This window comes from Microcebus murinus, chromosome 7 (assembly GCF_040939455.1).
Source record: "Microcebus murinus isolate Inina chromosome 7, M.murinus_Inina_mat1.0, whole genome shotgun sequence".
In the NCBI taxonomy this organism is placed as follows: domain Eukaryota; kingdom Metazoa; phylum Chordata; class Mammalia; order Primates; family Cheirogaleidae; genus Microcebus; species Microcebus murinus.
The window spans coordinates 17,146,940-17,172,601 of NC_134110.1; the positions used below are offsets into that span (position 1 = coordinate 17,146,940).

Consider the following 25,662-nt stretch of genomic DNA (forward strand, 5'->3'; position numbering starts at 1 on the left):
TGTGAACAGGCAGTTTCTGTGCTTTGATGGCAGTTTCTCCTTGGCCTTGAATGCCCTGCTCTGGGAATGTGCCCCACCTCCATTTTTTTTACCTAGAACAAATTACTCCCTCAAACCACGTGCCAGCAACATTGCGGAGGGTGTCTCTATGGATCGGCCATGGCTCTGGGTGGGTGGGAGAGGTGGTGGAGGAGTCAGGGAGACATAAAGTTGGGAAGGGGGTTTAGGGTGGATTGGAGAGGTGTGGGGCTGCAGCAGAAGGAATTTGGATGCTCTGCAGAAGGCTGAGTGGGAGTGGGAGAGGCCGAAGGGTTTTGAGCAGACCTCAGTATTTTAGGATGATTGATCAGGTGAGAGGTGTTGCAGAATTGACAGGTGGCAGGTCTCAGTGGCTTGATTCTCTTCAGTGAACAAATATTTACTTAGTGTCTGCTGCGCAGTGGGCGTGGTGGTGAGATGGTGAGCCACAGAGGCAGCCAGGTAGGGCCCTGCACTGGGGTCAGAGGGCTGTGGTCCAGGCTCTGGTTGGTCATGCTGCTGGTGGCAGCAGGGGAGATAACCGTTGGGCTGGGTCAGTGCCACACAGAATCAGTAGGGAGGTTAATATTAATATAAAGGGACTTGTGCTGGACAGAGCCTAAGAAACTGCCCACCTCCCCTGCGACTTGCCCAGGACCCTCACGGAGTTAGTTAAGCAGCCAGAGGCCGAGCCCCACTCCTTATGCAGTTCAGGGCTGCAGCTCCAGCTCAGAGGACATGGAGGAGGTGTCAGGGAGGAGGTTGCCATTGTAGGGACAGCAACATCTGAGCCGATCCCAAGCATGCCTAGTTCATTTGTACCACAATTGGTTATCACAGTAACAATCTCTTTTCTGTTGTTTTATTTTTGAAGGTGCTGCAGAGTTTTATTTATATGACTTTCAATAGATGCCTAATATTTGCCATCAAAGTCAAAACCAAAACCAGCTTCCTTTCACCTTACATTTGGCTGCTGTTTCAGTTTGGGTCCAAATCATTGGATATCAAATGACCATAGTGGCCACACAGGGTAAGGGGACAGAGTTGGATTGTAACCTGGACACATTGGCTTTGTGTTCCAGCTGCCTGGCCCTATGGGTCTATGGAATCCATGAGTCCACAGATCCCCAAGACCTGGTTGTGTCTCTGTGAGTCTAGGAAGGAGGGGCGGCCAGGCCTCCTTTGACTTGGCATTGTGAAGGCTGCATGCCGACCTCCCTCAGTCTGTTGCTGGGCCGACTGTCATGCTCACCCTAAGCATCCCCATGGGAGGCCACCAGTCCTTTGGCAGGACCACCAGCCAGAAAAGAATCCTGGGTCCAGAAGTGACCGAGACATCATCTTGTTCAAACCACTTGTTTAACATATTAAAAGCAGCAATAGCAACATGAAGAGTGATGTAATTATGAATTATGGAAAGATTAGGAAAAAACCCATGTGGCTGGGTTTGAATTGGAAGCATCAGAATGCTCTCAGGCTAAATACAGAGCTGTGTCTGATCAATGGGCAGAGAAGCAGTGACACCCCAGGGGGGAGTGAGAAGCACACCTAACACCAGATCTTGGTTCCTAAATACCACCTTCCACTAAGGGGAATCAGGGCTTGGGCTCGGAAAGTTCAAGAGGAGACTGAAGCATCTTGTTTTTTTAGGAAGTAAGGAAGCACCCTCAAAGTGTTAGGAGTATGCCAAAGGAACACAGGAGCCCCCTAGATGGGACTTCCTCTAGACAAATTAAGGGTGACGTGGGCATCAAAAGAAACAGTAATAATGAAGAATTAAAATACTTGGAATAGGCCGGGCGTGGTGGCTCACGCCTGTAATCCTAGCACTTTGGGAGGCCGAGGCGGGCGGATTGCTCAAGGTCAGGAGTTCAAAACCAGCCTGAGCGAGACCCCGTCTCTACCAAAAATAGAAAGAAATTAATTGACCAACTAAAAATATATATACAAAAAATTAGCCGGGCATGGTGGCGCATGCCTGTAGTCCCAGCTACTCGGGAGGCTGAGGCAGTAGGATCGCTGAGCCCCGGAGATTGAGGTTGCTGTGAGCCAGGCTGACGCCACGGCACTCACTCTAGCCTGGGCAACAAAGTGAGACTCTGTCTCAAAAAAAAAAAAAAAAATACTTGGAATAAAAAAAGATCCATGAGTTCATAGTGATACTTAAAGGGGAAGGAGACACTCTTCTGTACAGAGAATGCCAGGAAATCCATGTAGACAGAACAGTAGTTTTAGAAAAATGACCACTTTGCAACTGTCACTGTGATTGTACTAATTGACCCAGGCCAGGATCAGCAGTGGATTCCTAAACCCACTGGGTGAAATACACAGGAACACAGAGTAGTCACCTAGTCTCAGATTACTGCCCCACAGATTGCTTACTCATCACAGAGGGGATAACGTGCCGTTACGAAGGAGAGATCCCACAGACACCTCCTTAACCAAGGACCAAACAGGGCATGACCGGCAGTAGAGTAACCCGACATCGGGTGTCCCCTGGCCGGATTCTGTGGGAAGGAATTAGCATGGTCTCCGAGATCGCTGCCAAAAATAGTTTACTCGAATCTGAACTTTAGGAAACAATTGAATCAATTGAGACTATGGGATATTCTATAAAACAAGAATGACTGGAAAGCATTTCAGTCTATTTGCCAATGTCAAATAGACATTTGATGCTTCAGTCTCCTCTGGAACTTTCCGAGCGCAAGCCCTGATTCCCCTTAGTGGAAGCTGGTATTTAGGAACCAAGATCTGGTGTTAGGTGTGCTCCTCACTCACTACTGGGGTGTCACTGCTTCTCTGCCCATTGATCAGACACAGCTCTGTATTTACTGTCTCTTTGCCAATGTCAAACAGACATTAAAAGGCACGAGGACTCTCTAGTTGAAAGAAAAGTAAAGGGGCATGACAACTGTGTGCGATTCTCAACGGGACTCTGAATCAGGATGCAAATTAGTTATAGAAGACATTTCTGAGATAACTGGGAACATTTGAATGTAGACTGTGGGCTTAATGTTGTACTAATGTTATGTTTCTTGAAAATGATGGTATGGTTGTCACGTATGAAGATATTCTTGTTCTTCTGAGATATGTGCTGACGTAATTAGGGGTGAAGTGTCATGATGTATAAGTTACATGTAAATGATTCAGCAAAAAATAGAAAGTGTTCCTATTTGCATGTGTGGGTAGAGAAAAAGGAGTGAAAGCACATGTGACAACATACGAACAATTGATGAGTCTAGGTGAAGGGTGTATGAATATTCACTGCGTCCTAGTTCAACTTTTCTGCAGCTTTTAAAATTTTTCAAAAAATAAAAATGTAGAGGGGGAAACAGTAACAATAAAACAGGCCCAGGGAACTTGTCTAAAAATACTGTCTTTAGAAAATCAGCTGCGACTATGATTCCACTTTCTTGACCCTAGATCCAGTAACACCGTTGCCCGTCTGTCCCTCTTCATCCAGACACCTGGAGAGACAGACAGAATCCTTCGTCCCCTTGACACAAAGACCAGAGCTTTGAGAGAATATAGACTCAGCCTTTCCAAGCGCCAGGATTTGGGTCAGGTGGAGATAGCGACAAGGCAAACACCGCCATCTAGTGGCCAGACAGGGCCATCTGTCAACTGCTGCAATTCCAAAGGCAAACGACCCACATTATTGGTGCCTTTCCCGCCGCCTCTGCAGGGTTGTTACATTTTTCCATTTGCAAAGCACTAATCTTTGTTTATATTTCTGCTCCTCTAATTTTTCAATACGGATTTCCAGTTACTTTGGAGAAACAGACCAAAGAGCAGATTTCCTCTCCCCAGAAACCTAATTGAGCCCAGAATTCTTTGAGAATGAAGAAGAAAAAAGTCCTGCTTACATGTATTTAACCAGATCCCTTCCACTCCCCACCCCAGCAAACTGCTGGCCATTCTGACTCCCTCTTGTGGAAATAAACGAAGACCAACCAGATGAGAAAAGCCAGGCTGTTTACGCTGGCCTTCAGTAGCAGGGGAGTCGCTTGCATGTGGCAGAGACCCAAAGGCAGGCAGAGCAGTGGGAAGGCTTTATAGGACAAAGGGAAGGCCTGGGGGGTGGGGGGGTACCCTGGCTGGAGGCTGTGAGCTGGGCCTCCTATGGCATTGGTTAGGAGTGCATAGGTGGCTCTCTCTGGTCTCAAATTGAAAGCAGGAATAAAAATTAGGGAATCTATCAGTTATTAATCAAGTCCTGGCCATTTTGGACTATTCCTGGGTTGTTACTCGAGATGACAATCTGGCCTCCTGCAAGCCTGCTTTAACAGCAGGAGGCTTCCCGGGCTGTTTATTATAGATAAGGGGTTGGTTTCCTGCACAGGTTGCTGCAGGTTGTAGGTCAAAGTTCTATTTTTATATATTATGTGGCCATTGTCCATTTGCGTGTTCAGTCTCTCGCTGTGCAAGCAGCCTGTCCACCAAGCACCCTGGCACAGGACAGGTGGCTGCAGGCAGCAGCCTCTCTAATCACAGGGAAGAGGCCCTGAAGGGAGTTCAGAGACCCAGGTTCGGGTGCTCAGCCTACGGAAGGCTCCTCCAAGCTTCCACAGCTTCCTCTGTACACGGCAACTCCTGCCTCCCTCCTTCCCTGTGATCTGCCTGGAAGGGGAGGCACTGAGCCCACTAGCTCCCTCTGCAGGCTGGATGGTGACTCGCTGGAGCTGTGCTCAGATGACCCGCCAGGTGCAGGTGCAGACGGGAATGGGGCGCAGAATCTGGACAGAATGCCAGGTGCTGGGGGCATGAGGCGGACCTGGTCCCAACTTCTTAGGACTCCTGCTGGGGCGGGCACATAGACACACAGCTGAATAAATCGTTGCTTTTTTTCCAAGCCCACACTGGCCCTGCGCTTTTCCCCTTTCTCTACCACCAGGCACTTCGTGTGAAATGGTCCCATCTCCGGTTGCCCTGGGTGGATCTAGACTGGCTCATAGACATCTCCTGCCAGATCACAGAGCTCGACCTTTCTGCCAACTGCCTGGCATCCCTGCCCTCGGTCATCCCCTGGGGACTCATCAACCTCCGGAAGCTGAACCTCTCAGACAACCACCTGGGGGAACTGCCTGGCGTGCAGTCCTCGGACGAAATCATCTGTTCCAGGTGGGTCCCCGGGATGTGAACCCATATGCACCCCAGCTGCCACCACTGTCCTCCTGCCTGCTCTCTGGTTATATTTTGTGTTTTTTAAAACAAATGTTGTGGCTAAAATGAGAGAAGAAAGTTCTAGCCTCCTGCCCTTATGCATGCTCTCGAGAACAAGGTTGCCGCCCCCTTTTTAGGTGAAAACAGAGAGGTTTAGAGAGATGGCTTGTCTGACCTGCGTCTACACAGCTCACCGGTGGCCGTGCAGAGCTGCCTGCCGGAGGTGCCTGTCTCGGTCCTGTGCAGGACTCAGAGGAGGGCAGCTGACCCTTCCCAGGCAGGTGGGCTGTGATGCGCCAACTTTTCCTCCACCTCCCCAGGAAGGTGGGAAGAGCCTCAGGGAAGGGATTAACTCCACAGGACTCTAACAGCAGGTGGGCATGGTGGGCAGCCCATGCCTGCTTTTTCTGGAGCCTTCCCCCTAGGTTTGCATGGGAAGAAGGAGGAGGGAAGGACCATACTTAATTGATTTCTTTAGGGTACATATCTGCAAGGCCTCTTTCCATAAAGGCATTGAGCTGATTTCGAAAAATGGAAAGCTGTAAGTAGAGTGAGAGAGAATGTTGGAAAGAGCTTGGGGTCAGAGTAACACACAAGCAAGAATAGGAAAGAAGCCAGCACGCAAAAACTTAAAAAGCAAGTGCCATCTGAGTGCGGCCCTTAACCTGGGCTGGATGGATGGGCCCAAAAGGTTAAAAGGCCTGCTCTGTGGTCTCCCAGTAGCTTTCAGGGCACTGGCTTATTTTGCTGTCACATGCATGGGAAGGGTTTGAATCCCTGTTAGTCAGTGGGACCAAGGCCCACCAAAAAGAGATTTGATTTTCTTTATCTACACAAGACATGGTAACAGTTTTTCAAATGAATAAAAATCATATACACTACATTTTCCAATGCACACTCTTTAACCTTGTGCAGGGAGAAAAAAGAAAAAAATATATACCTCCATGTTTACAGAAAAATATGTAGAAGAGTTGTTTGATCTCTTCTTATGCCTTAACTTCCTTCTTCCTCAACCCCAGGCTACTTGAAATTGACATTTCCAGCAACAAGTTGTCCCACCTCCCTCCTGGATTCTTGCACCTCTCAAAACTTCAAAAACTGACAGCTTCAAAAAATTGTTTAGAAAAACTGTTTGAAGAAGAAAGTGGTATGTTTTATCATCGGTGACCTGGTTTAGTCATTTTCTTCTTGATACGGATATTTTACCAACGCATACTTTTCCCCCCCTAGCCACTAACTGGATTGGTTTGCGGAAGCTACAGGAACTCGATATATCTGACAACAAATTGACAGAACTCCCTGCCATTTTCCTTCATTCTTTCAAGTCACTCAACTCTCTGAATGTCTCCAGAAATAACCTGAAGGTGTTTCCAGATCCCTGGGCCTGCCCTTTGGTTAGTATCGTAGCAAAGTCATGAAAGCCGCAGTCAACTCTGCACCGCAGTTAACCTCAGAGCCCTCGGTGCATCATGCCACCTCGTCCCCCGGGCAGCCAAGCTGGGCAGCAGTCTTGCTCACTCAGCATGCAGCAATGCTAAGTGCTCAGGCAGGTAACTCACCTGGAAGCCAGCCTGCCTGGCTGTGGGTTTGAGAGCCACACAGTAACACCCACAGAGCTTTGCACAGCGACAGGACAGCTTGCATCCTGGCACAGGATGAGTTCTGCCCAAAAAAAGGAGGGTTCTGCTCTTTTATGACAACTATAAAATAAGAGTAAGAAATAGCCTATCTGCATTCTCAACACTGCTGATTAAATGGTGTTTTTGTTTCTTGGGAGCTTTGCTTGTTAACACAGATGGAGCAGCATAAAGAATATGTGTGTTTTATTGCTGTTGGTTTGAAGCCAGCAAAGAGTCTCCATCACTAGCACTAACGTTTCTAGTTTGACCATACGTATGTGGGAAACCGGCTTCTCTCTTGAGCATGGTCCTGAATTGTTCCATTATTTACCAGGACGATGGGTGGGATGTTCTGGAATGAAGGAAAAGGTCTATGAGCCACCTTGGTCTCCCCAAGGAAACCCCACTCCTGTCCCTTCCTTGGAGAGGGTTAGGAGAGCACTGACAACAGGAGCGTGTAGCCTCTTAACCAACACTGAATCGTATTTATTACAGAGCCTTATTGTATAGTCTTATTTGTAACATCAAATAGGGAAACAGTCTTCTAGGCACCACTGCATTTAAAGAGCTAATTAATATTCATTCTTTCCCATCAAACTCCTAGAAATGTTGCAAAGCCTCCAAAAATGCCTTGGAATCTCTGCCAGACAAAATGGCTGTCTTTTGGAAAAATCACCTTAAGGATGTGGATTTTTCAGAAAACACACTAAAAGAAGTCCCCCTGGGACTCTTTCAGCTTGATGTAAGTCTAATAGCACTTTATTTCTCATTTTCGGCTTTTGCGAGAAAATCGCTCCACATTTCAGTGAAATCTGTGCTTTTCCTGAGCTTCTGAGATAAATAAGGGGTAAAAAAAAAAAAAAAAAAATGAAGGAAAAGTTCAGCTGTCAAAAATACCCATGGTCCTGAGCAAAGGTGGGGGTGCGGAGTGTGGACGCAGAAACGCCGTGTTAGGGTCTGTATCCCCCAGGACTGACTTTAATGTTAAAATTGTAATGGCAGCCCGGCGGCTTCTCCATCCTGACTGCCTCTAGCGCTGCCCCTTCCCGCTGCCGCTGGGCCCACTGAGGCCGGGGCAGAGCTGTGGACGCAGGGAAGGACTCTCCCAGAGTCCCGAGTGCCAGCCCAGCCTGGGCCGTGTTCTCACTTCGGGTTGTTCTCAGGTCCCCAGGCAGACCTCGGACCAGAGCCGCTGCGTGGAGCCGGGGCCAGCCCAGAACGGGCCTGACAGGCGCCTGCTGAAGGCACCAGGGCAGCCCTGGCAGAGGCCCTGTGGTGCACGCACAGGCCACACGGCCCAGCAGAGTGACCAGGCCACAGCACACGGGCCTTAGACCTCCAGTCCAGCGGGCTGTTGCCCAGGCCCCACGAGCTCTCCTTCCCATGTCCAGGGGTCCCCAAAAGTAGCAAAGGCCCCTTCAACATGCATCTTCTAAGAGAGGAGCAGCCATCAAGTTACAGGCCCCTGGACAAACATGGGGCAAAGAAAGGGACACAGGGCACGTGTCCTGCAGGAGGAAAGGAGCCACTCGGGAGGGCTGCTGGGTGAGGACTGACCCCATCACTGCTCCCCGCAGTGCACTCCTGGCCGTGAGCCCTCATCCGTGGCCTTCAGACTCTGTTTTCTCTTATTTCACACCAGTAACTAGCAGACTTGGCTTTCTGGCTCCCACCAAAGCTCAGAAGCAGCAAATCAGGAGGGACGGATCCCTGTGCACAATCTCACCATCAGGCTCTGTGGGAACGCATGTTCACTCCTCCAGACTGGGGGTGGGTGGGGGTGTGGGGAGATTGGTGGCACCTCCATGTGTCCAGTGCCAGCCCTGGGGTCTGGTGCGTGGCTGGGCCTCCACAGAATTGCAGTGGGTGGCCAGCACCACCACCACGCTGCTTCTGATGGGGGAGACAGAAGCCCTTGGAGTAGAGTCTAGTGTGGGGCAGGGAACAGCCTGTGGCCCTCCGGAGGCCACCCCGACTGGCGATGGGATAGTCCGTGTCTTTGGCACTGTCCTTAGGAAGGGTCACAGCGTGTCTCTCACATTCCCATTAAAGTAAAACACGTCACAAGTCCAGGGATGGAGCTTCGGCCCCTCAGTGTTCCCTGCTGGGTCACACGCAGCAGGGTGAGGGCTGGGCCACCAGGGAGAGGCTCCCCTGGCACATGAATAGTCCCTGGTGCCTAGCTCAGCTCGGGACCCCAACTGGCCAGCAGAGGGCGCACGGCTGGGGCAGGTCATCTTGAGGTTGTGGCCACCTGCCTGGCCCCAGGAGGTCACCAGGAGGTGGCAGCATTGCCATCCCCCCCCCCCCCCAGGTGACCCTGGGACAACAGAGTCTGGCGCTTTTCCCAGGAGAGGCCCACCAATAATCGTCACTCTTAAGAATCCTTACCACTGAGAAGTGCTCGCATTCCTTTCATTCTGGAATAATTGCCTCTCATTGATTTTGAGGGAAGAGCTTCTGTGGAGAAATTGTTCCCTCTGCTCTGTGTGATATAATTTCGTGAGTTTTAAGGGACCGTTGAGCCCCTGCACAATCGGGACGTTTGCGAAGGTGAATCAGTGGTGATAGTTTGGCAGCACTTCGTCAGGGAGCTCACTTTTCTCCTCGGTCTCACCTCCATTTTCTCATTTGACGCCATCTCTGCCTCTTTTCCCCCTCCCTCCCTCTCCCCTACTCTCTCAGGCCCTCATGTTCTTGAGGTTACAGGGAAACCAGCTGGTGGCACTTCCACCTCAAGAGAAGTGGACCTGCAGGCAACTCAAAACCCTGGATCTCTCCAGAAATCAACTTGGCAAGTAAGCAGGGGCTCTCGGTCCCCGGCCACTTCCAGGGCGTGTGCGTAACCGCCGTTGGGGTGTGGCGTGTGAGTCGGCCGGGGCCACTGTGGCGGCTCAGACAGCAGAAACGACTGCCGCGCAGTCCTGGAGGCTGGAAGCCTGAGGCCGCGGGGTCGGCAGGCTTGGTTTCTCCCGAGTTCTCTCTCCTGGGCTGGTAGATGGCCGTCTTCTCCCTGTGTCCTCACACGGCCGTCCCTGTGTGCATACCTGTGTCCTGATCTCCTCTTCGTATAAGGACACCGGTCAGGTTGGATCAGGGCCCACCCTAAAGGCTTCATTTTATCTTAGTCACCTCTTTAGAGACCCCGTCTCCAAACACAGTCACCCTCTGAGGTTCTAAGAGTTAGGGCCCCAACATCGGAATTTGAGGGGGCTTCACAAGCCATCGTATAACAGTGTCCTTCCATTGCTAATTTTTTTTTTTTTTTGAGACAGTCTCGCTTTATTGCCCAGGCTAGAGTGAGTGCCGTGGCGTCAGCCTAGCTCACAGCAACCTCAAACTCCTGGACTCAAGCAATCCTGCTGCCTCAGCCTCCCGAGTAGCTGAGACTACAGGCATGCACCACCACGCCCGGCTAAGTTTTTCTATATATATTAGTTGGCCAATTAATTTCTTTCGATTTTTAGTAGAGACGGGGTCTCACTCTTGCTCAGGCTGGTTTCGAACTCCTGACCTTGAGCAATCCGCCCACCTCGGCCTCCCAGAGTGCTAGGATTACAGGCGTGAGCCACCGCGCCCAGCCCCATTGCTAATTTTTAAAGGCTCCTGGAGATTCTTGCCTCTCACTTCAGCCTAAACGGTAGTTCTGTTCAAGAGTCTTTGCCAATCAGTAACTAAAATGGATGTCGACTTGAAGAAAAAGCCCCCCCCCCCCCCAAGGCCTGTCAATAAACGCAGAGAAGCTGGGGACCTGGGTTGGTTTGCAGAGGCTGCTCTCCCAGCGTCTCAGGGAACTGACGGCCCAGGAGGTCTTCCCTGGGGGCAGTTGATATGTGGCAGCCGCTGGAATGTGCGTCCAGGCCGGCACTGAAGCGCTCACTGCCTGAAGTGGGAACGCTCAAAATTGGAAAATGCCAGAGTTAGGTCATCTCCAGATGTTTTCCCCAGAAGACTCCTGAGCACTACTGGTTGCATGTAAGCTGCAGGGGGCCAAACACCGCCCTGCTCCACGGTTCAGTGCTGTGTAGTCACAGCCAAAACAGTAATGTCTTCCTCATGCTGTCCTCAAATTCTGACTCTCCTTTCGTCCCCACAGAAATGAAGACGGACTTAAAACAAAGCGTATTGCCTTTTTCACCACCAGAGGTCGCCAGCGCTCAGGGACTGAGGCAGGTGTGTGCTTTCATTTGGGAGATGTTGGTGCTCCCGGGTGGGTCTTGTTTCCTACTCCACCGAGGGGGAATCACCCTTATATTGGGCGTTCCACTCCAATGCCCTGTTGAAATGCCAGGGATGTCCGTATTCGACTGGAAACTTGCAAGCAGACTGTGCCCGTTACTCATGTCACAGGTGTGACAAGCCTGCCGAGCACTGCCTTAGACAGGTTACATATGTTCCCGTCTCTAATCCTCACAACATGAAGTATGGACTGTGGTTCCCCATTTTGCACTTGAGGAAACTGAGGTTCCCAGGGTATCTTAGGCTGCCATAACAAAATATGACAGTCCGAATGGCTTAAACAACAGACATTTATTTTCTCACTGTTCCGGAGGCTAGAATTCCAAGATCAAGGTGCCAACAGGGTTGGGTTCTAGCAAGGGCCTCCTTCTGGCTTGCAGACAGCTGCCTTCTCAGCTGCGTTCTTGCTGTGTCCTTAGATGGCAGAGAGAGAGAAGTTCTGGTTCCTCTTCCTCCTCTTATAAGGACATTAATCCCATCATGAGGGCCCTACCCTCATGGCCTCCTCTAAACATAATTATCTCCCAAAGATCCCATTTCCAGACACCATCACATTGGGCATTTGGGCTTCAACATGTGAATTTGAGGGGATGCAGTTCAGTCCGTAGCACTGAACAGTTGACTGATTTGTCCCAAGTCGTGTGGGTAATCGTTGGCAGAGCCAGGTTTCAGCCCAAGACTGTGGGACTCCAGCCCTGGGGCCAGGAGCCCAGTGCTATTACGTCCTTAGTGCCGCATGACGGCATCTCGCAAAGTCCACATAGATCACAGCCGCGCTGGCCCTGCAGGCTAGGCTAGCCTGAGGTTGCCAGAGGCTTATGGTCTTTCCCCAAACTCATCAGAAACAGAACTTTTCCTAGAGCCTTTGTGCTAGTCACACAACAAGGCAAATTTAACACAGTATTTCTAGGGAAATAAGCTCTTCTTGTTCCTTATCTCCTGTGAGGTTCAGGGGAAGGCGTGGACCTGTCCCTCATGTTAAACGACCAGCCCTGCTTTTTAACCTCAAAGCTAAGACCTCCAAAGCCAGCTACATTCACAGCAGTATCCTTCAGGATGCTGTCCCATAAAACGGGAATCAGTATTTAGGTCGTTTTGTTTTGTTTTGTTTTTTGAGGCAGAGTCTCACTTTGTTGCTCAGGCTAGAGTGAGTGCCATGGCGTCAGCCTAGCTTACAGCAACCTCGATCTCCTGGGCTCAAGTGATCCTACTGCCTCAGCCTCCCAAGTAGCTGGGACTACAGGCATGCGCCACCGTGGCCAGCTAATTTTTTGTATATATATTTTTAGTTGGCCGATTAATTTCTTTCTAGTTTTAGTAGAGATGAGGTCTTGCTCAGGCTGATTTCGAACTCCTGACCTTGAGCGATCGGCTTCCGCCTCGGCTTCCCAAAGTGCTAGGATTACAGGCGTGAGGCACCATGCCTGGCCAGTTTTAGATGTAATATAACTTTCTTCTTGAGCTTGCTAGATGGACATTGGCAGGTACCGATGGCGTGAAGTAGGGAAGAGAAAGGCCGCATGGGCCAAGACACATTTGCAGGAGGTGAACTAAAATCTACCACCTGCTACACTTTTTGATGAACTGGAATGCACACATACACCATGCGTGTGGATCTGTCGTGTATGAGTGTGCCTATTTATATACGACTGAAAAAGTTATATGTTGTCAGTGAAACAGATAAGAGAGTTCAAAAACAGATCTAAATAAACATAGGAATGTAATATATAGCAAAGGCAGAATTGTAGTTTAGTTAGTGGAAAAGAATATTTTCTTGTTTTGATACATAGTGTTGGTATAACTTCCTGTCCAGCTGAAAGAGGGAAAAAACACAATACTAGATGTCCTACCTTACATCAGTTACAAAAATTTCCACATGGTAGCAGGTTTAAGTATGTAAAAAAAGAAAACAACATTTAGGAGAATATATTTATAATTTGAGTGTGGGGGAGACCTTTAAAAGCTGGCTGGGAAATCCAGAAATTATTTTTTTTTAAAGACCACAATCTTTGGCTTTGTAAAAATTAAAAAGTTTTGCTCAGTAAAAGGCATCATAAACAAAGCCATAATGCAAACAGACTGAGAAAAAATATTTGCAACACAAATTGTTGCAACACAAATTGTTGCAACACAAATTGGCTTATGTCCCTACAAAGAATGCTTACAAATTGATTTTAAGAAAGAAAGGAAAAAAAAAAAAACCAGACAACAAAAAAGGCAGAAAATGGGCAAAGGATATAAACAGTTTGCAAAAAAGGAAGTACAGGCGGCCAGGAAACAAATGAAAAGGTCCTTAACCTCACGAATAGGGAAATGCAGTTATGAATTTCATAACTGACCCTCTTTTAAATGAAGGGCCTCAGGACTTTAGAAATTGAATCCAGACATGCGGACTTCACTTGGAAGGAAGGAGAAACAAACGCTGTCCTTTCCTGGTGCCAAAAGGATGATGTGCATGAAAAGAGAAGCTAGTATAGATGTCCCTCATGCAACCCACTTGCTGGTGGGGTGAGCCTCGTACATTTGGGTCAATTGAAATGTATCTCCAGTTTAGAAATGCAGAGTTCTTTCTAGAACCATGGAGAAGTGTAGAAGGTGTTGGGCCCAGCACCCAGTGGCACCAGCCACTCCCTCATGAAACCACCAGAGAGGAAGGCCAAAGGTACACAATGAAACGTGCAATAGGAACATGGACCGTATCAATGTCCTGGAAGATGACCTTGCTGGTGACCCGCAGGAGCTTGTCTCGGGAGTGTCATGAGGGGGCCACACCCACTGGCAGGTCACCTGGCAGAGGTGGATCGATTATGGCTTTGGCAGATGGCAAAAGCCTCTTGATTTTTAAAATTTCATCTAGAAAGTCAAGGCCCACACTTGAATGAAAAGAAGGGGGTTCCTTGCAAACCCTTTTACTGAGTAGGGTTTTTTTCTCAGGGTTGTTGACCCTTAGGTAAGGAATTATCTATGAAAGACAACTTGTTTGCAGATGGATAGTATTAATAAAATTCCAAGTAGATTTACGTACATTCAAGTAGTCATATTTGTGCAGTGGCCTCATCCAAAAATAATTTGGATGGCTGTTTTTACGGTAAAATTCAGACCAGTGGAGTCATAAATAACTTATGAATAAATAATTACAGTTCATAAATACCTTGAGCTGCGCTCTCCCCAGCCCAGTCTCCGTAGTTTTGGACACAGGGCCAGGAGGTCTGTACAGGTGTCACCTCTGTTTGCAGTAGGAGCTCCTTATGCCACCCGCCCGTTACTTAAAGAGGCTTCATAAACACCAAGGTGAAACTTTAATATTGGAAAGCACAGAGGCCAGGTGTTCAGAGTGTGTTCTCCGGGAATGAAAGTGAGCCTTTCTCGTTTTTGATGTTCTTTCCTGAAAATGTGAAGTAGGGCAGGCTAACGTTGATCATCCCTTTTCATTGAGGAAGAAAAAGAAACCATTTTGAACATTTTCTTACGGAACAAGGTCTAACACAAAGCCGTCTTTAGAAGGCTGTGCTGCACCTTTATTTCCACAGGGGCCCTGCGGTGAGTCCCATTCACCTTGCAGCTCTCGGGGCACATTTTCCAGGCGTCGCTTTTGGTATTCCTTTATCGGCTCTCCCAGAATGTCCTCTGAGGCCAGGTTACCCTGTTACCATTGATGCTGCAGCCACTTGTGTGCAGAGAAGCCGGAGCCAAGGGGGGTGGTTGTGATCAAGGGCGCTCAAGCTTGGTTTCAGCCCCACAAAGGAGTCCTGGCTTCTCTGTTTTCTGTGCCTGGCAGGGAGCCAGAGGAGAGGGTTTTGAGGCAGTCTTTTTATCTTGAATTCTCCAAGCTCGGGGCATGCTGTCCTGCCCGCTCTCCCTGCCTTAGCAGAAAGGATAAAGGCTTCAGAGAGCCTGCTGAAATCCACACCTCCCATTCCCATCGGTGTGCGTTCCCAGCTTGCCCATGGCCTTTCACAACCCAAACGCCCTGGTGCCCGTGAAAACGGCAGATTTGACGTGATTTTCATGGTAATCTCGTAATTAGCCTAATTAATGAAGTCACTTCAATACTAAACAGTTGGCTGGTGTTTCAGAGAATGCCATCTCTGGAAGCACAAAAACCTTACCCACAGTGTCGTATTTGAGTTAATTAGCCTTTTTTAACTGAAGAAGTAATACATGTATATATTTTTTTTAATTTTTGAAAAGTACCAAAGGGCTCAGCATGAATATTTAGTCCTTTAGTAATTCCCCTTCCCAGAGACAGCTGTGGAATTTCATATGTCTCTGGTAACAATTGTGTCTGTGTCTAACGTACACATCTAACCTATGCACACACATATATGCATATAATATAAATACACACCCATCTGCATGAATATGCGTGTGTGTGTGTGTGTGCACGTCTGCTGACATTTTCTAGCACATGAATAAACCTTCTAGCTATCTGGTTCCATACCCTGCTTTTTCATCTGACCAGTAGCTCTTGAGAATCACTTCATGCTCCTACATGTAGACCTGCCCCATGCTTGTAATAGGTGCATATTATTCCATTACTCACTGGACCAACCCTCGTGGATGGACATGTAGGTGGTTCTTTGTCTTTGCTCTGACAGTGTGCCGCTGAGCATCCTTTGCTGCACACGTGTGCAAGGATGTCCATAGAATTAGCATGGCCAGGTCGGTGGGATGAGCACTTTATTCTGACAGGTTTGCCAAAATGCCCTCTAGAGGAGCTTGCGCCAGTCTGTTCACCCACCTGGCCTCCATGCTGTGACAGTCCAGGGTTATTTATCAAGAACAGTCTGCTTTGCCATTTCTTTGCAGCATGTGTGCTGGAATTTCCAGCCTTCCTAAGCGAGTCTTTGGAAGTCCTTTGTCTGAACGACAACCACCTCGATGCGGTCCCTCCCTCAGTTTGTCTGCTAAAGAACCTGTCGGAGCTCTACCTGGGAAAGTGAGTACACAGTGAGAGTGGCTGCACGGGCCCTGCTGGTCCAGGGAGGCAGAGCGCCCTCCCATAAACCACCAGAGACATAGAAGCTGGGCAGAAAGGAGCCATCTGTTTACCAGGAAGCAGTAGTGGGATTTGCAGAACTGGGCTTGGTCAGGAAGGTAGGGGAGAGGAAGATAAGGGTAGCATGCAATGATACTTTTGCTACTTCTCCAGGTTATAATGAGGAGAACTATTCAATCATTCATCCTTTCATTAGTAGAAGAGACAGGAAAGTTAGGGGAGGGGGGACCCTATTCTAAGCTTTGGGGATTTGTGGAAGACAGAGCTGTCATTTCTACCACTGACTCTCTAGGGAGAAAGGCTTTGGAATTCGTGTTTCAAATGAGATGCTGTAAATCAGGGCCCAAGGTATGGGGCTTGGGGTACAGGATGTCGGTGGGCCCTGTAGGCTACAGAGGCTGACGGGAGCTGCATGTGTGTGCTTGTGTGTGTGTGTGTGTGTGTGTGTGTGTGTGTGTGTGTGTGTGTTCTCTTGGTGGGCATGTGCATCCTCAGCAACCCTGGCCTCCGAGAGCTCCCTCCTGAGCTGGGGCAGCTGGGCAACCTCTGGCAGCTGGACATTGAAGACCAGACCATCAGCAACGTGCCCGCAGAGATCAGAAAAGAAGGTAGGGCTTCCACAGCCACATGTCACCTCCTTGGAAAGATGACTCAGGTTCACTTGTCAAGTTCTGGTGGTGGAAACAGCAGGTGACCCCTGGAGCCCAGCTCTAGCTTCTGGGTTTGGCAACATGCTATAAAATCATCCCTTGAGCAAGAGTTACTGAGAGTCACTATACATTGAGAATAGCCATGTGGCAAGACTGTGACCTCCTAGGCAGCAAGGATTTTGTCCTTAGGTTATTGACTTCTAGACTTCACTTCAGTGGTGATCAGTATCACACCTTCCCTCCACCAGGCCCAGTAGTCTTCCTTAACTGTCCCCGTTAGAACACATAGAAAATGTTCCCTCTCAAGGGGATCCTGTTTCCCAAGGGAGATGAGCATGTTCCCATTGCTGTGTTGGCAGCGGCATCTACTCTTCCCATTTCTGACTCTGCACAGGCCCCAAAGCAATGCTGTCCTACCTGCGTGCTCAGCTGCGGAAAGCAGAGAAGTGCAAGCAGATGAAGATGATCATCGTGGGTCCCCCGCGCCAGGGCAAGTCCACCCTCCTGGAGATCTTACAGACGGGGAGGGCCCCCCAGGTGGTGCACGGAGAGGCCACCATCAGGACCACCCAGTGGGAGCTCCAGAGGCCGGCTGGCTCGAGAGCCAAGGTCAGGGACGGTCAGCGTGCCGGGTCTCTGTGGTGGGAGGGACGCTCCTTGAGCCCCTTCTCCCTTCTCCCGAGAGAGCCCAGGATTTTCTCAGCCTGGAGTTCAAAGCCCAGGATGTTTGCAAGAGCCACTGTGTACTGTTCGAAACCAGCTCCTGCCAAGAGCAGTGAATCATTTCTTAATGTCATCTTGTAGTTTTCCTGTTACAGTTAAAGTGAGACTCCGGACCAGCGGTTCCTAACCCCTGGCTGTTCGTTAGAGTCCCCGGAGAGGCTTTTAAAGACAGCCATGCCCAGTCCTCACCACTCTCTGACCCCAAAGATTCAGATTCACATGGTCCAGGGTAGGCCCTCGGCAGGGCTGAGCGCTAACTACAGCTGCGGCAGCGAAACGCGCATCTGCCTCCTAACGAGGCCGAGAAAGCACCCTGGGAGTGAATGCTTTGTCCTCCCTCATACCTGCTTTCACCTTGAGTTCTGAAAAGTCCCATGTTAAGCCCCACTTGAATCCTTCACCAGACCTACTAGCCATCCTGTTTTCCATTCAGTGCCGGGCAAGTGGAAATGAACGTTGTCTTGCCCTTGAAACAGAGAAAAGAGCCCGAGGAATATCGGGCGGATCTCCATCCTGGAGTGGAGCACAGGCAGGCAGCTCTCTGAGCGTGAGTGATGGACACGCCCAGACAGTGCCGTCCTGATCTGCTGAGCTCGCGTTTCTGTCGCCCTCGGGTTCCTCGGGGATCCCAGGTGCACGGGAGGCTGTTTCACTGTGGGAAATTGAGAGGCCTTGAGGTCCAGATGTTGCATGATTTTCTCCAAAGCCCCCAAGCGCAGCGCCAGCTAGAGAGGGGTTTTGCTGCAGTGTCTTTCAAAACAAAACATTTTCTAAATCCAGTTTGAAAAATGAAGCATTTAAGCCGAATGTATATCCTAGCACAGGCTCAGAAGCTGGTCCTCTGAGTCCCGTCTGTCAGGGCCAGAACAGTCAGATACAGTAATTGATACCAGGTCCACCCATCCCACAACACCCCAGGAGCAAGTCAAGCTAACTCGTGACCAAAGGTTCTCTAAAGTAACCAGAAGCTTCTGTGTTCTCTCCTGCTTTGCCTTTTTAGCAATTACTCTCATTTTCTTCCTGTAGCTGAGGCCTAAGGGGTGAATTAGCACTTGTATTTTTCCTGTCCCTTGGCCCCTGCTTCCTTCCTACCATGATTAAAGCGCCCCCCTCCTTCAGTGGAAGGACGACCACCTGATCTTGTGAATGCTGAGCCCGTAACTCTCTCCGAGGCTGGCCGTTAGCCAGCTGGGAACAGCTGTCCATTTGCCTCTTTATACAAAACCAGGTCAGCGTGCTCTGTCTTGGAGGCCAAAAACGCTGCATTGCGGAAATGACTCCTTGCTATGGAAAAGTGCAGCCGTAGCCGCGCGGGCCAGACTCTGACCTCATGCGCCGATAGAGAAACCGCCGTTTACACAGCCGTTCCCGGCAGCCCGGCAGCTCATCTTTGATTCCCACGTAGGGGGAGTTTCCCGTCACCCTTGTGGGCACTGCCCTCTGACCTGCGCAAGTTCCGAGGCCCCTCTCCTCCGTCTCGCCCTCCCACAGAGAAAGGGAGGGGGAGGTCACGCCCCAGCGTGAGCAGTGACACGAGAGCAGGGCTTGCTCCAGCAGGACGGTCCTGAGCCCTTGGCGGCCGAGGCGCAGAGCCAGGCCCACGCCCTCCAGTGTCCGTCCAGGGCCTGCCGCTGCCCTGTTAGCAGTAGATGGAAGCCCCCAGAAGGCCACCACCATACCACAGGCCCCTTTCCCCCGCCTGGGTGACTGACTCATGAGAGAGACAACAGGGTGGCCGTGACTTTCCCACCATTGTTTCAGGCCTCCAAGCACAGCGTTGGAAGTTACCGGTTATCTCCCTTAGGTTGACTAAAACCTGGGTCGCTAAAATGCCTCCCTGTCGCTGCTTCGTTGCTCAAGTAGGTTGACTCGGTGGAGTTCAACGTCTGGGACATCGGGGGCCCGGCCAGCATGGCCACCGTGAACCAGTGCTTCTTCACGGACAAGGCCCTGTACGTGGTGGTCTGGAACCTGGCGCTGGGGGAGGAGGCCGTGGCCAACCTCCAGTTCTGGCTGCTCAACATCGAGGTGAGGACGCGACGCCAGCTCCGCAGCTCTCGGTCCTCAGAGCTCCGCGGGTCGGGCCGCATCCCTGAAGCGTCCCCCGTCCTGAGGGAAGAGAAGGAACTGTGTTGGGGAGAGGTGCTTTGCATTTTGAGGGGCTGTCATGGAGGACCCCAGAATCGCGGTCCTGCTTGCCTTTCACAGGGGAGCAATTTTAAGTGCTAAAAGAGGGTGGTACTCTTGCAGTTTCCTTGTTTACCTCAAATTTAAGAGCCCCCACCCTGGGATCCCTGCTCCCCTCCCAGGTATAAAGGTGTTCCCCACGACCCCCCACCTCAAGTAGCTGATGTCATTTCTGAAGGGTCAGAAATCCCTCCCCACATGCCAAACTCAGTCCCCCTGGAAAGGAGGTCGTGGGCGCCTCAGCCGCCTCTCGGTGCAGGGGGCCCTGGGGGTTCACAGCGAGCGAGGAGTGCAGGTGCTGCCTGCAGTGACGGGCGAGGGCGCCCTGGGTGGGCACACCTGCGTGGCCGGGGGGCTCTTTCCTGCCCCTTGTTCAATGAACTGAAAGGGTGCCCAGCCTCGGGGTTCCCTGTCGCAGGCCAAGGCCCCAAACGCCGTGGTGCTGGTGGTCGGGACACACCTGGACCTAATCGAAGCCAAATTCCGGGTGGAGAGGATCGCGACGCTGCGCGCCTACGTCCTGGCGCTCTGCCGCTCCCCGTCAGGCTCCAGGGCCACCGGCTTCCCTGACATCACGTTCAAGCACCTACAGTGAGTGTCCCCAGCCTCTTGCTGCTCCCGCCTCGTGTCCACGTAGGTCACTGATGTGTCCGTCCTCCCAGAATGCCTGCATCTACCCACGGAGGGCTCCTGGGGCTGGGGCTGGGTCCCTTCCCGGCCAAGAGTAGCAGCCCCCCCCCCCAGCTGAGCAGACCCCGCCCTGGAGGGGGTGAAAACCCACTGGATGACTAGCCAGGCGGGGCCTGGAGACGCCCACTCTGTGCTTCCTTTCTGACCCCCTCCCCTGCCCCCCACGCCAGTGCTGAGAGAGCAGGGCTCCCATGGGACTAGGAGAGTGAACTCAGGCATCCTGTTTGTTGATCACTGATCAAGGACAGAGCCGGGGGAAGAGTGGGGGTCAGGATGGGGCGGTGCCGATGGGACCAGCCACTCTGGGCTCACCTCCTGTCATTGGACTCTCAACGACAGCCCTGCAGGCTATGGGGATTATTGTGCCCACTTTGCAGATGGCGAGACTGAGGCTCAGCAAATTAAGTGTTCCCTGGTAGGAATAAAATGCACCACCTGTTGCTGCAGCTGCACTGGTGGCTCTCAGACTCCCTCACTTGGGTGGAGTGATACGGACATTAGTGCATGGATGAGCCCGGGGACACATCAGCCCGGCTCAGAATGCAGGCCGAGGCTTTCGGGAATGCCTGGTGTGCCCTTGAGAAAGCCCGTAGGGTCGGTGGTAACAGGAGCACTGGCTCTGGGTCACAGCTGGGGTCCAGCCTTAGTGAGTCTGCTCCTTCCCAGCTTGTGTCTTTGGGAGTCATGTTGTACCTCTGTGCCTCACTTTCCTCCTCTGTGAGATGGGCCTATTGGGAGGACAGACTAAAGCAACATATTATGGGGCACCCAGCACAGTGCTTTGCACAAAGCAAGGCCTCGGTCAACTTGGCCGTCTTTCATGAGTTCCCTAGACTTGGGCAAACAGAGACCCTGCAGCGCTTCCTCAGAGAGCGGAGCGCGATGGGGAAGCTCGGGTCTGTTTGCCCACACAGCGAGATTTCCTGTAAGAGCCTGGAAGGACAGGAGGGGCTGCGGCAGCTGATTTTCCACGTCACGTGCAACATGAAGGACGTGGGCAGCACCATCGGCTGCCAGCGACTGGCGGGGAGACTGGTGGGTACCTCACTCACCCTATTGAAACCAGAGGGGTGGTTGTCTTCGCATTGTTGGGGACCCACAGTGCCCTCTCACTACACATGGCACATGTGTGTCACGAGGCTCAGTGATTCCAGGGAGGGCTGTGGCAGGGTGGAGGGCAGGGATGGAGAGGGAACGTTCCACCCCCTCAGGCCTCAGGACGGGCGTGGGGGCCGGGCTGGGGCTGCCCGAGCTGTTGGCCAGCATGCCTTGGGACCTGCCTTGGACTATGCCTTGCCCCCCCCCCCCCCGGGCCACCTGTCCCCAGATCCCCAGGAGCTACCTGAGCCTGCAGGAGGCCGTGCTGGCAGAGCAGCAGCGCCGCAGCCAGGATGACGACGTGCAGTACCTGACGGACAGGCAGCTGGAGCAGCTGGTGGAGCAGACGCCCGACAACGACATCAAGGACTACGAGGACCTGCAGTCCGGTGGGCAGGGCTGGGTGTGGGTGGCAGGGGCCAAGGTGGGCACCCAGTGGGCACAGGCATGAGGGACCTGGGATGACTGGGCAGAGGGCCAGACCCCCCAAGCAGGGCAGGAGTGGGTACCTGGCAGAAGCAGAACTGTCTGCACTTGGCAAGTCGAGCCTGGCCCTCAGCACAACAGAGCAATACATTCTGAATAAGAGATCCAAAGCTCGGCCTGTGTTCCTGCCTGCCTGCCTCCTTCCCTCCGTCTCTCCTCCCCTCATCCCTCCCTCCCGCCCTTGTTTCCTTGGAGTGAGAGAACACAAACAGCTACGCTGCACCAGCATCGCGTCGGCCGCTGAGGACTGAGGACTGAGGACAGGCATACGAGCAAAATGGACCCGTCCCTGCCTGCCTGGGACAGAGGTTAAACAACTGCAGTCAGTTGTCATTACCTGCAGTAGTTATGTCCTGCGGTGGCCCCGACCACTGAGTGAGCCAGCGCTAGGCCACTGCTCCTGGGGACACACAGGACGAGGTTCCCGCAAGCCTCAGGGCACAACATTTCCACGAACCCATGGATGCAGAACCTTGTGTTATGTGTGTTTCTGCCTAAAGACTCCTTATCTGATACATATTACTGATTCGTTAACGTTGAACTCACGGCCGACAGCACTTACCTAACTCGTGTTTTCTCCGTAAAGTACACCGAAGCCCTCCCGCGCTTAGGAACACGAGACAGCACGTCAGGACTGCGCGTGGGGGCCATTTCAAACAGTGAAATCACCCACAAAAAACACAAAAATTTTAAAAACATGGCACTAGATAGGCCACCTTGTTCAGCCTCAGCTGGGAACACACACCCTGGGCGACCAGATTCTCACCTCCCGCACACGTTTCCGAGTGGCCACGGGCACACCTCGGATATTGGTTTGGGGGCCGCAAATAAATTTTAGCGGGCAGGCCAGTTTGGACAGAATCTGCAAATACTGCGGGTAGACTGTAGCTCCCAGGTGGCCGTCAGCTCGGGATGCTGGCGAGAGGTACGAGGTGCCGCCACGCCCAGTCTGAAGGTGCAGGGTGTGGGAGTGCTAGTTTCCTCCTGGGAGTAATTTCTGACCTGCCCCCTTGGGAACAGGGCCACCCCAGAGCCCCCTTCATTCCTTTGTCTAACGCTGCTTCCTCCTCCCCTCGCCTGGGGCAGCCATCAGCTTCCTCATAGAAACCGGCACTCTGCTCCACTTTCCCGACACCAGCCACGGCCTCAGGAACCTCTACTTCCTCGACCCCATTTGGTTGTCCGAATGTCTGCAGAGGATCTTTAACATCAAGGGCTCCCGGTCGGTGGCCAAGAACGGGGTGATCCGCGCCGAGGACCTCAGGATGCTGCTGGTGGGGACTGGCTTCACGCAGCAGACGGAAGAGCAGTACTTCCAGTTCCTGGCCAAGTTTGAGATCGCCCTGCCCGTCGCAAACGACAGGTGAGGACACGCACTGGACTGGCCTGTGCAGGCTGCTCGCTGGAGGAGGGAGGTGGGCGTCTGGGGCCATTGGTGGCCTGAAAAAGATCACCATCACCTCCCCCCCAGGGACAGGCCAGCACCTGGTGATGACCTGACTGCCTGGGCTGGGTCAGCAGGGCAGTGGGCATGGCCAGACCCCACTGGCCACTCCCTCCTGTGCCACAGGCTTCTCTTTTCAGGGAGTTGAAAGAAATCCATTTATTGCAAAGGTGTAGGAAAACATGTAGGGATGGCATTAAAAATAATCTGTGCCTTAAATTGCTTGGTTATTGGGTGAATAAAAATAGAGTGAGTGACAAGGATGTGCAGTCTAACATGACTAAAGGTGGAGTGTAACTAAATCACGGAGCAACGTTGTCACCTGCTTCAAGGGTGGATGGTTGTGAGGGTGCACATGGGGCAGTTTTTTGTCAAGTAGACACGTTCTGCACCGTGGCTAGTTGCTGCCTCTCTCTGTGGACCTTTCCTGGGTCTGTAGCATGCCCAGGTCTCCCCAGTCCTAAACCACAAACAAAAAAAGCAAGCCTCCCTGCTCCTCTTCCTCCTTCCCTTCCTCCCCAGCGTCTGCTACTCCTCAGCTGCCACCGTTTGGCCAACTCCTCACAACTCTGTGCTGGTCTCCAAGCCTGTGCTGGGTGCCCCTGGCTGGCCCTCTCCCCAGTCCTCTGCCGAACCTGCCCCAAGTCATCATCAGACCCTTTGCCTCTGCGCAGCCTTTTCTACAGTGACGCCGTCACCCTCCCCTCCCACCTCCAGCGTCCTCAGCAGGCCCCTCCTCTCCCTAAGCCGCCCTGGTCCTCCATACCCAAAAGGAAGAATGCCCAGATTTCTCAGAGCCTCAAACCTGAGCTTCCAAATTGCTGCCACCTGGGAGGCTGGCTTGGCTCCAAGACCCCTCCCTCCCTTCTCTCCTCTGCAGTCTGGTCCCACTAGGCACCTCCCCTACACAGCCCTGGTTGCAGGGTGGCACTTCCGGGCTCAAAATTCCTCCCTGTACTTTAGACACCCACTCCTTACCACCCCCACACACACCTGACCCTGCCATCGCCCTCAAATCAGACAATTCTGTTGATCAAATTGTGCCACTCATAACTGCTTCTGATTTTTTACTGATGTAAAGTTTACTTACAGTGGAACGTACAGATCACTAGTGTCTAAAATAATGACTGTTGACAAATGCATACAACTGTGTAACCAGCAGTTGCAGCAAGATATTAACATTCCCAGCACCCCAGAAGTTCCTGCACACTCTCTCCCAGTCACTGCCCAGCTTCACCACCCACCATTGCTCTGATTTCTCTGGCTAGAGCCCAGTCCTCCCTGTTCTTGGACCTCATGGCTGCACGGAGTCATGCAGTATGGTCTCTGATTGGCTTCTCCCACTACATGTGATGTATTTGAGGTCCCTCTGTGCTGTGATGTGTATCAGAAGTTCATTCTTTTGCTTGCTAAGTAGTATTCCATTGCATGTCTTTACCACTTACCAATTCGTTTATCCACTCACCTGGTGATGGACATTAGGTGGTTTCCAGCTTTTGCCTGTTATAAATAGAGCTGCTATATAGAGTCTTCAGTCTTTCTGTAGACATATGCTTTCATTTCTCTTGGGTAGATATTAGGAGTGGAGTTGCTGGGTCACAGAGTGAGTGTAAGTTTAACTTTATAAGAAACTGTCATGCAGTTCCCCCAAGAGATTGTACTCTCTAGTCACTCATTTCCTCCCCAAAATTGGTTGTCTGTAGGTCTTTTTCAACTTTAGCTATTCTGGTAGATGTGAAATTGTATTTCATGGTGGTCTTACTTTGCATTTTTTTCATTGCTAATGAGGTCGAACACCTTTCAAGAGCTCGTTGGCATGTCTTCCTTTTTGAAGTATCTGTTCAAGTTCTATGCCTATTTTATCATTAGAATGGTTGCCTTCTTGGTACTTATTTGTAGTTCTTTATATCTTATGGTTACAAATTCTTTCTCAGGTACATGATTTACAATTATTTTCTCCCAGTCTATCACTGCTTTTTTTAAATATTGATGAAGTCCAACTTATTTTTTTCCTTTTGTGATTATTGCTTTTTTTTTTTTTTTTTTTTTTTTGCTTTCCTGAGAAATGTTTGCTTGTACCAAGATCTTGAAGATCTTTTATATTTTTCTTCCAGAAGTTTTGTAGTTTAGCTTTTACATCTAGGTCTATAATCCATGACAAATTAATTTTTGTATATGGTATGAAATAGAGGTTAAGACCCACTTTTTTATGTTTATCTAGTTGTCACAGAACCATTTGTTGAAAGACATTCCTGTCCCCCATTGAATTAACTTGGCTCCTTTATCAAAAATCAGTTGTATAGGCTTATGTCAGGACTCAATTTTGTTCCACTGATCTATGTGCCT

At 51.0% G+C, this 25,662-nt stretch overlaps 1 protein-coding gene and 1 long non-coding RNA gene across 5 annotated transcripts in view; one reads left to right on the forward strand and one right to left on the reverse strand.

Moving 5' to 3' along the window:
* Positions 1-25,662, forward strand: part of LRRK1 (leucine rich repeat kinase 1) — a 135,313-nt gene that overhangs the window by 69,440 nt on the left and 40,211 nt on the right. For all 4 annotated transcript variants that reach the window (XM_076004818.1, XM_012764580.3, XM_076004817.1 and 1 more), the window contains 14 exons: positions 4,913-5,139; positions 6,201-6,328; positions 6,412-6,575; positions 7,405-7,542; positions 9,486-9,598; positions 10,897-10,973; positions 15,849-15,978; positions 16,534-16,646; positions 17,083-17,297; positions 19,275-19,439; positions 20,017-20,189; positions 21,203-21,323; positions 21,616-21,775; positions 22,959-23,235. In XM_076004818.1, the coding sequence (XP_075860933.1) occupies positions 4,913-5,139; positions 6,201-6,328; positions 6,412-6,575; positions 7,405-7,542; positions 9,486-9,598; positions 10,897-10,973; positions 15,849-15,978; positions 16,534-16,646; positions 17,083-17,297; positions 19,275-19,439; positions 20,017-20,189; positions 21,203-21,323; positions 21,616-21,775; positions 22,959-23,235 (2,201 nt within the window). The remainder of the gene's footprint in view (positions 1-4,912; positions 5,140-6,200; positions 6,329-6,411; positions 6,576-7,404; positions 7,543-9,485; positions 9,599-10,896; positions 10,974-15,848; positions 15,979-16,533; positions 16,647-17,082; positions 17,298-19,274; positions 19,440-20,016; positions 20,190-21,202; positions 21,324-21,615; positions 21,776-22,958; positions 23,236-25,662) is intronic.
* Positions 14,320-20,149, reverse strand: LOC142871905 (uncharacterized). Its single transcript, XR_012920092.1, has 3 exons — positions 20,059-20,149; positions 17,106-19,520; positions 14,320-14,902 (listed from the first exon to the last, which is right to left on the reverse strand). It is a non-coding gene; the product is annotated as an uncharacterized LOC142871905 (long non-coding RNA).